This window comes from Henckelia pumila, chromosome 4 (assembly GCF_033568475.1).
Source record: "Henckelia pumila isolate YLH828 chromosome 4, ASM3356847v2, whole genome shotgun sequence".
NCBI classification, from domain to species: Eukaryota; Viridiplantae; Streptophyta; class Magnoliopsida; order Lamiales; family Gesneriaceae; genus Henckelia; species Henckelia pumila.
The window spans coordinates 107,014,965-107,024,440 of record NC_133123.1 but is presented as its reverse complement, the minus strand read 5'-3'; the positions used below and the strand labels follow the sequence as shown (position 1 = coordinate 107,024,440).

The 9,476-nt window shown below is 36.5% G+C and overlaps 1 protein-coding gene across 10 annotated transcripts; it reads left to right on the top strand.

The window, feature by feature from the left end:
- Positions 1-1,388: 1,388 nt before the first annotated feature.
- On the top strand, positions 1,389-5,767 carry LOC140864476 (nuclear pore complex protein NUP85-like). 10 transcript variants are annotated; one of them, XR_012144238.1, is made up of 9 exons: positions 1,389-1,741; positions 1,857-1,969; positions 2,260-2,343; positions 2,784-2,855; positions 2,932-2,988; positions 3,250-3,369; positions 3,449-3,999; positions 4,273-4,429; positions 5,609-5,767. XR_012144238.1 is itself a non-coding variant. In XM_073268683.1 (7 exons), exons 2-7 carry the CDS (start codon positions 1,967-1,969, stop codon positions 3,884-3,886), a joined length of 456 nt encoding a protein of 151 aa, XP_073124784.1. In that variant the 5' UTR covers positions 1,389-1,741; positions 1,857-1,966; the 3' UTR covers positions 3,887-5,767. The 10 variants fall into 10 exon arrangements, 2 of the variants coding, with proteins under 2 accessions (XP_073124784.1, XP_073124783.1); XR_012144237.1 differs by having other exon boundaries at positions 4,273-4,940; positions 5,042-5,767; XR_012144241.1 differs by having other exon boundaries at positions 1,389-1,611; positions 4,273-5,767.
- Positions 5,768-9,476: the final 3,709 nt, after the last annotated feature.

The window sequence follows — 9,476 nt, the reverse complement described above, 5'->3', positions numbered from 1 at the left end:
CAATAAATAAGCAAACAAGATCCAAGATTAAAAGCGATAAGAAATAATAAAATTTGTTTTTTAAAAAAATGACACGCGCTCGCGCGAGATAAACATCTCGCACGCGTGCGGGCTTCACCTCCAGCAACGGAGCTGAAGGCTCGTGCTCGTGCGATATAAAGTCTCGCTCGCGCATGGGATACCATTCCAAAACCCTATGAATGCTTCTCGCGCTCGCGCTCGATAAAAACTCGCTCGCGCGTGGGAAGCCTGGGCAAAATGCTCATGCATTAAAAGGCTCACGAGCTCGCTTTGACATGCATTCAAATCCATAAAGAATACGGGGTGTGGAAATACATGCAACGACAACATTCAATCCACAATACTCGCATATATGATACAAAATAAACGACAAAGTTCGAGATCTAAACATGTTCCAATTATAAACTAAATTGACATGCTAATTCGACTTATAAAACTGAGTCCCACTTCTATCTCTCACTCTTGACGCTAACCAGGTTTTCACTGACTTCATCCTTCCCAACCTGTTGCCAAGTACACATACAAAACAAATCAATAGCCGGATAACTCCGGTGAGAAAGATATTCCCAGTAAAAGCAACATAACATGCAATAACAAGTAGTATAAAAACAAACATGCTTTCAAGAAAACAACATATTCAATATCAATGAAATGAAATGCATGTCTTTAAAATCGGGATATCAACTCTGATAAACAAGGGATTGCTGTTATGCTTTTGGGATCCCGAGGATGAGACCACGTAACAACTCACTTACAATCAAGGTGGTGCCACGTATCTCATTCCCTAGACTTTGGTGCGACTATAAGGAGTATGCTGACGCCAGGTGAACCTCTACAACTCAGGCCATTTGCAGTATAGCCCCCAAAACGTCTAAATAAAAAGGATCGTTCTGCCCGCTGAAATCAAAGGTTTGTCTCAAGATGAATGCATACGAAAAACATAAAACATTAAGCCATATAACAAAAGCTCAATCAACACAAAATACAAGTTTCACATACTAGCACTACAACAAAAATGCTCAATTACAACACCTAAAAGACAACGCTTTTTGTAAAAAGCGTTGTCTTTTTTTATATTACAACGCTTTTAGTGAAAAGCATTGTCTATATATATTTTATATTCATAAAAAGACAACGTTTTTTTTAAAAAGCGTTGTCTTTAAAAGTTTTTTTTATGTCAAAGACAACGCTTTTTAAAAGCGTTGTCTTTGAGCATTTTTTTAATGTACAACACTTTTTAATAAGCGTTGTAGATAAATATTTTTTTTATTAATTTAAAATAAAAATTATATTTATTCTATTATTTATTCTATTATTTTAACCCCTTCATGTCTGAAGAAAAAAGCCCAAAATCCCCAAACCCTTGGTCGTGATTTCTCCCTTTCCCTTTTGCTCTCTTTCGATTCCAACTTTCAATTTTTCCATCATCGTCGATTTTTGCTGCTCGGGTACTTGGCGACTCCGGCGACGAGCTTATTCGTAGAATTTTGGGATTTAACTTTCTCGGGTACTTGGAGACTCCAGCGACGAGGCAGTGGCAAGGTCGGCCGCTTGTGCCTTCAATATCAAGAATAGAAACAAGAATTAAAGGTCTGATACAAAAGGATAAAGAAGTAGTGTTAGTAAGGTCGGTCGCTTGATTGGCAGCCCACAGACCACGCACTTGTTTTAAGATGACAAAGGGGTGTTCTGGGGTTAAAATTATTCAGAGTGGAGAAATGTAATTCAACTGTGTTATTATATTGTTCTATTTTTGCACTTGTTTTAGGTTCGATGGATTGTGTGTCGGGTCCAGGTAGGCTTAGTTTTGACTTTCAGGAACTGACTTGTTTTAGGTTCGATGGATTGTGCTCGGGATCTGCTCGCCCATTGATGATTAATACGTATTATATATAATGATAAATAGAGAGAAGAAGAGGCAATGAATGAATGAGTGAAGAAATCCATGGTAAGATAACTGTTCCACAATATTCTGATATAGATGAAGAATAACTTGAATAATATATGCGTATCTGCTTCCCTGATTTTAGCGGCTTAAAATCATTTCTTGAATGTGTTTGTTTTACAGAGAAGGGTACTCGAATCTTATTTCCTTTCATTCTCAAATGCATTTATGTATTTTTCTAGTTAAAATTTCAAAGTGCCAAATGCCATTTATTATACGAATTTTTCAATTATCTACCTGTGTCCTCTATGTCTTAGCTTGCTTTTATTTGTACATAACGTTTTTTTTTACAGGACTATGATTGTCTGTTCGTTGGAATACAACCAACAGTTCATTCAAAACTTGTAGCTTTCCAAAATGAGCTTGTAACTATACAGGTCTTTATATTGCATTTTCATCGTTTATTTGTAGTTAGAGTCCATACTTTTGGGGCAACAGTTCTTATTTGGCATATGTGTGGGGATTACTTCGTTGGTTGTCATAGTTTGATGCAGGATATATATAGTCGACAATCCAACCTGGAAATTTCTATTTTCGCACAATACTTCGGAGTGACTATTATTTCTCATTAAGCAGTTTATTAACATTAATTTACATAAAATTGCAGATCGACTTTATTTTATTTGGTAATGCTTGAGTTTGTAAAATTTATGTTTAACACCAGAGATACATTTTCTTTTCATTGTATTTTTTATGTGACCATTTTTACCTTATTTTCTAATTTGATGTGTCGACTTATTTATTTTAGCAGTTTGTTAGTCTACCGATTTTTAATAAATTATATAACAGGTTATTTTCTATGTGTATTTTCTCCCAGGCTGTTGAGAATGATCTTGAGTATTGGGAAGCTATGTCCTCAGCCTTAGCAGTTTGCTGGCTTGATGTTGTTGTATGCTCATTTCCGTGAATTTATCTGTTAGTATTTTTAAGTATGTTGCATTCTATATTGAATTCACTTCTTGCAGGTTAAATTATTGTGCATGCATGGATCTTATTTGTTCGATCAGCTAGGTAGTCATGAGGTCAGTATTGGTGTCAATGAGTCAAATGGATTACCTTATTGATGTTTCTCCTTTCTCGGTCTGATTCCATGTAAAATATTTCATTATTTTGAATGATTTAAGAAGCATAATTTACCATTTTCATATCAAAATTAAATAATTACACCTATAATGATGAATAAAAATCTATTTAATTTGTCTCTTGATGTTTGTTTATTAGTTATTTGCCTTTAACCATTGCTGGAAATAATTATCTGAATCTCTTGCATCTATCTCGAACAGATAGAAAATAGACTTGTAGAAGCCGTTGTTGTTCTTATATCTCAGATGCCATGCTTGTGGTCTGATGTATCAGCCAAAAAATTGGGTGATTGCTACAATACCAAATCAGAGTTCATGAAGGTAATATGGAGTCCTGGTACATCTTGCATCTATTAGAAGACCATAAGCTCTGCTGTTCTTGATAAAGTTAATCTGTTAGGTATGGGAAAAATGGCGAGCTCAAATTACTAAATTGGATTGCAGTGCATTCTGGCTTCAATGTGATCACCAGCAAACTAGAGATGGACTTAAAAATATGCTTCAAATCATGTTGGAAAATGCTAGCATTCTCTCCAATGTGACATTTCACTGGATAGAACTTTACATATTTCACTTTCTCTAAATCAAACAATTTACAGTGTTATGAGCGACAATTTTGATTCTTTTGTAGATTAAGTTTATCTTTCTTGATAAGTATAATAGCACAGGATTATCCTTCAGTTTGTTTGTGCTTTCAGAATATTTGCTCTGTTTGCAGGGTTTAGAAATCATGTATAGCCTTGCTCAGAAATGCATGCAATTGAAACCATTTTCCAATCATCACAAGTTGATGGGACTCATGATTGGAATTCTAGAAGAAAATACAGAAGTAAGATGAGCTAAGCTATTGACTGCAGCATTTTTTGATTGTTGGCCTCTCGCCTAGCTGGGAATGACTAGTTTAATTATTCAAGTTATTCTTGGTGAATGCTCAAGATCATTTGGTCCTTGGTGAGAGCCATACCTTTCTAGGTTCTAATTGTTGTTCAACTATTTTTTTCTGTTTGAAAATCCTTTTTAGGATAACATGTCTTTCTTTATATGACTTGATGGTGGTTGATCATCTGTTATATGTCTCAAGTAATTGTTTTTCTTGATGTGCGAGTGGATTTTATTTATATTATGCTATTTGGAGAGTAATTAATATGATCATGGTAATGGAATTGGCATCCTGAATTTTAGAATTTGCGTCATATGATGCAATCTTGTGTTTTTTACCAATAGGATGATAACCCATGCTATAGAGCTACTGAAAGCTGGAAGTACACAAGTATAAATACTAATGCATGAACAGCAGCCAAAATTTGGAGGAATTTGTATGAAAGAGCTACATCGACTCACTTATTCCCAAATTCTATCTTCTCATGCCTTGACATAGAATGTAAGTAGTCACTGTCTGATTTTTCTTTGGAAAAATTTCAAGGACACGTGAAGGATTGTCTAACTGTGAAAACAATCATATCATAAAGTTTGGTTGGTGCTTGGCTGAGTTCTTCTTGCTGCCATTATGAGTGCAGATTCCAGTAGTATTGAATGAGCTAGTCTCGATCGAATAAATCCCGTTATAATTGGGTACCTCCTAATTTTCTTGCATCATTCCTCAATCATGATCTGAATATGTTATGAGGGATCTTTTTTTCTTTTCTTATTCCGTATGTTGGTCAAACGTAATGACCCGACGGTGTAGCAATTGCATTTGACGAATTTATTCTCTTCATGATCTGAATGTTATTTACATTTTATCTTTCTGTTGGTTGACTTATTCTCAATGAGGTTAGCTTCTGCTGATTTAGAGTCTAGAATACATTTCATTCGGCTCCTGATCCTGCTTCTGGAGTGACTTGTGTAATGGAGAAACACTTGCATGATTAGCTTTAATGAAAAAGCCACAGGTTCTATGACTGTAATCATATTTTTTTTCTGTCCTAATTAAGAAGCCTTTTTAGAAGATTGCTAGAAGCTTTTAGAAGATATTCTTCTTTTTTTGCAGCAGTTTGACTCTACATGGTATTTTCTCGGAGCTGAGAAATTTGGTTCCACGTTAATGTTTTTTCACTTTTAATTTGCGGCATGCCGGAACAAGATTTGCTTTAACACGGTCTTCATACTAAATTTATGTCCATTTTTTTTTCTGTTTTAGATGTCAGCTTATCTGTTGCCAAATTTTTTCTGTTTGTTAATTACCCAAAATATCCTTCTGTTAAAAGTTTGTATTTAGTAGTCTTGACATGACAGGCCTTTCTTTGAGATTTCTAACACTTTAGTTTCATTAGGACCAATTTCGGTAAAGTCATTGGCTTTTTCTGTCGGCATGAATGGTTAACTTCCATTGGCTGTTTATTTCTGCATTCTTTAATTAAATGGATCACAACTTGATAATTCCAATCGCTTAGTGATAATTTCGTAATTCGTAGTTCATTTGATAATTCCAATTGCTTAGTGATAGTTTCGTCATTCGTAGTTCATGTTCTTTTACTGATAAATATGTGTTTGTTTTTACTTTTCATTTTAATCTATTCATATTTGTTTTATGTTTGTTTTTATTTTTAATAATTTATAGTATGGAGATACAAATTAAAGAAAAAGAGATTGTTGCGACTTTTATGAAAGCTTGGGACGCTAACATGTGCTGAAGGAAGGAATCAAAGTTTTTCGAGATTAATGCATAGTTTTTTCCTAGTGTTCATTAATTTAGAATTCGATTATTTTTTTATTTGAATGATTTATAATATTGGAAGACTCTATATTAAATTTTATTCTACAAATTTTTAAATTTTGACTGATTTATAATATTGAAAATTTGTAAATTAAATTTTTTTTTTGTTTTTTACCAGAAAAGACAACGCTTTTTTGAAGCGTTGTCTTTTCCAGATACAACAACGCTTAAAAAGCGTTGTCTTTTCCAGAAACGACAACGCTTTTTCCGCGTTGTCTTTGAGCGTGGTCTTTTACAACATTGTCAATGACAACGCTTTTTTGGGGACATTAACAACGCAAAAAAAAGCGTTGTCTTTAGCCGTTTTTCTTGTAGTGTAGAACAAGTATTGATGCAAGTATGTGATTTAAGGGAAAACTCAAGAACCAATTGTCCCGAGTATGCTATCCCGCTAAACGATGACAGCTTGTACCTTTCGATATGATTAGCTCCAACACTAGATAAGCTACAATAAAGGGTTATATTAGAAACTATACAACCTAGCAACAACAACAGCTCAAGGTAATCTCTTTACCGTTCTTCATCCAACTCTTCGACAATCGACTGCTGCTAACTCTGGGCTCGACAAACTTCAAAAGAATCTGAAATGAATCGAAGTAGATAAATATCGACACTCGAACTTCAACAAACATGATTCGATCAATTCAAACATTTTGATAACCAAAACTTAAACCGGTGGAATAACCGTTATAAACTGATCAAATCGAAAATGCAGACATCAGTATAATATCGATATCAACTCATATCAATTCTAATACAACAATAAAGGCTCAAACCCAACCAATCTCAAAACTAGATTTTCGAAAATAGGATTTCAAAAATCATAACAATTCCGAACGACCCTCTATTTCAAAAATGACAGAGAATAGACGATCAGAACTCAGTCAAGAACAACATAACTGAAACTCAATCGATTCTAACGACATCCAAAAATATAAGTCTAGCTGATCGAAGAAAAACTTATGATAAAATTAATCTCTCGCTGCTGTGATCGCTAATCTGCCTTCAGAAATAAATTCTAACAGACGTATCGAGCTCGGGAAGAAATCTGGAAGCTTGAAGAACTCAAATGGGCGGTTCAATGGAGGGGAGACAGCTTGGGGAAGGTGATGAAGTGAGAGACCAAGTCAACCCAAGCTAGATAATATATTAAACTCCAATTTTGCATTTTAGTCCCTAAAATTTCAAAATTTTGCAAATTAGACCCTGATCAAAATCAAGTCGGCTCTTGAACTCTGTAATCTCCGATTAACTCAATTAAGCTCAATTAAGATAAAATCAGGGCGTTACAATTCTCCCCTTCTAAGAAGAGATTTCGTCCTCAAAATCAATAAGAATCACAACTCATAAGATAGAATAAAGAACTAAAGACAGTAAGAAGAACTCACGTAATCCGAATAACTCAAGAAAACGATGTCTCATGTCAGATTCTGTCTCCCAAGTCCCTTCCTCGATGCCGTGACGTCTCCACTGCACTTTCACCAATGGAATCAACTTGGTTCTGAGCTGCTTCTCCTTCCGATCAAGGATCTTAATCGGTCGCTCAAAGTAGCTTAGAGTCTCGTCAAGCTCGACTTCATCATGTTGAAGAATATGAGAAGGATCTGGATGATACTTCCGCAACATAGAGACGTGAAAAACGTCCTGAATACCATATATAGACGGAGGAAGTGCAAGTCTGCAAGCAAGATCGCCTAACTTCTCGAGAATCTCGTAGGGTCCGATGAATCTCGGAGATAACTTCCCTCTCTTCCTAAATCTAATAGTGCTCGGTCTCCCTGCTCGAAACTCAGAGGTCTACGTCTGATATTCGCATACTTCATTTGTCTATCCTGAGTTGACTTCATTGTAGTCTGGATGATCTTAACTTGCTCTGCCATGTCTCTAAGCATATCCGGTCCCAAATCACGTGACTGGGACACATTGTCCCAAAACAATGGAGATCGGCACTTCTCCCCGTACAATGCCTCAAAAGGCGTCATACCGATACTCGCTTGGAAGCTGTTGTTGTAAGAAAACTCGGCAAAAGGCAAATAATCCTGCCATCTAGTGCCAAAGTCTAGCACTACTGCTCGAAGCATATCCTCTAATGTCTAGATAGTTCGCTATGACTGCCCGTCAGTCTGAGGATGATAAGCTGTACTCAAATGCAATCGAGTACCAAGTGCCTCCTGAAAACTATGCCAAAAGTGCAAAGTAAATCTAGGGTCTCGGTCTGAAACGATCGCCTTCGGCATACCATGAAATCACACAATGTTGCTAACATACAACTCAGCCATCTAATCGTAACGATACGTCATCCTGTACGGAATAAAGCAAGCAGACTTCATCAATTTGTCGATCACTACCCAAATAGCATCGCATCCTCGAACAGATCACTGTAGCTTCGTGACAAAATCCATAGAAATGTGATACCACTTCCATTAAGGAACAGATAGACTATGCAACAGACCACCCGATCGCTTCCTTTCTGCTTTCACTTGCAGACAGTTCAAACATCGAGATACAAACTCCGCAACATTGCGCTTCATATTCTTCCACCAAAACTGATTCTTCAGATCGTTGTACATCTTACGACCTCCAGGATGAATATTGAACCGACTGCAATGAGCCTCTCGGAGAATACGCCGCCTCAACTCCGAAATATCAAGAACAACAATATGGTTATTCACAAACAAAACATCATCTTTAACCTGGAATTCAGACTGATGCCTAGATCTTACTTTCTCTACTGAAATCTGAATGCTTGGATCAGACTTTTGTGCTTCTTTGATCGAAATAAACAACTCCGGCTCGGCTTGAATATCAAATACTCTGATAGCCTTCCTATCTGTTTCAAACTCCAAACCAGAAGTGAAACAATCATCGATCAATTGAGAAACACCGATAGTGGAAAGAGATAAAGAACAAAGCTTTCGGCTCAAGGCATCTGCAACTGCATTCGACTTTCCCGGATAATACTTGATTTCAAAGTCGAAATCCTTCAACAGATCTAACCATCTTCTCTGTCTCATATTAAGCTCTGCCTGTGAAAACAAATAATTAAGGCTTTTATGGTCAGAGAAGATCTCGAAAGACTCACCATAAAGATAGTGATGCCAGATCTTCAAAGCAAAAATGATTGCAGCGAGTTCAAGATCATGAACCGGATAACGAGTCTCATGCGGCTTCAGCTGCCTCGATGCATACGCTATCACATGCTTATGCTGCATAAGAACACATCCCAAGCCTCGGTTAGAAGCATCGCAATACATGGAAAAACCTCCAGTACCTTTTGGAATAGAAAGAATCGGAGCACTGGTCAGTCTCCTATTCATATCGACAAAGCTAGCCTCACAATCTGCATTCCAGATAAAAGGCGCATTCTTCTGTGTCATCTGGGTAATCGGCTTGGCAATAGATGAGAATCCCTTGATGAATCGGCGATAATAACTAGCTAAACCCATAAAGCTTCGGATCTCAGGCACTAATGTTGGTATAGACCAATTCATAACCGCTTCAATATTGCTGGGATTGACAGAAATTCCATCTCCTGAAATAATATGACCGAGGAAGACAACTCGGTCCAACCAGAATTCACATTTAGACAACTTGTCAAACAACTTCTCAACTCGCAAAATCTGCAAGACAGTCCTCAAATGCTCTGCATGGTCAATACGGTTCTTCGAGTAGATAAGAATATCATCGATGAAGATAATAACAAACTCATCTA

Coding starts and splice junctions, on each gene's coding strand:
- LOC140864476 (XM_073268682.1), top strand. Junction 2,856..2,931: donor TTTGCTGGCTTGATGTTGTT/GTATGCTCATTT, acceptor CACTTCTTGCAG/GTTAAATTATTGTGCATGCA. Junction 3,370..3,448: donor CCAAATCAGAGTTCATGAAG/GTAATATGGAGT, acceptor TTAATCTGTTAG/GTATGGGAAAAATGGCGAGC.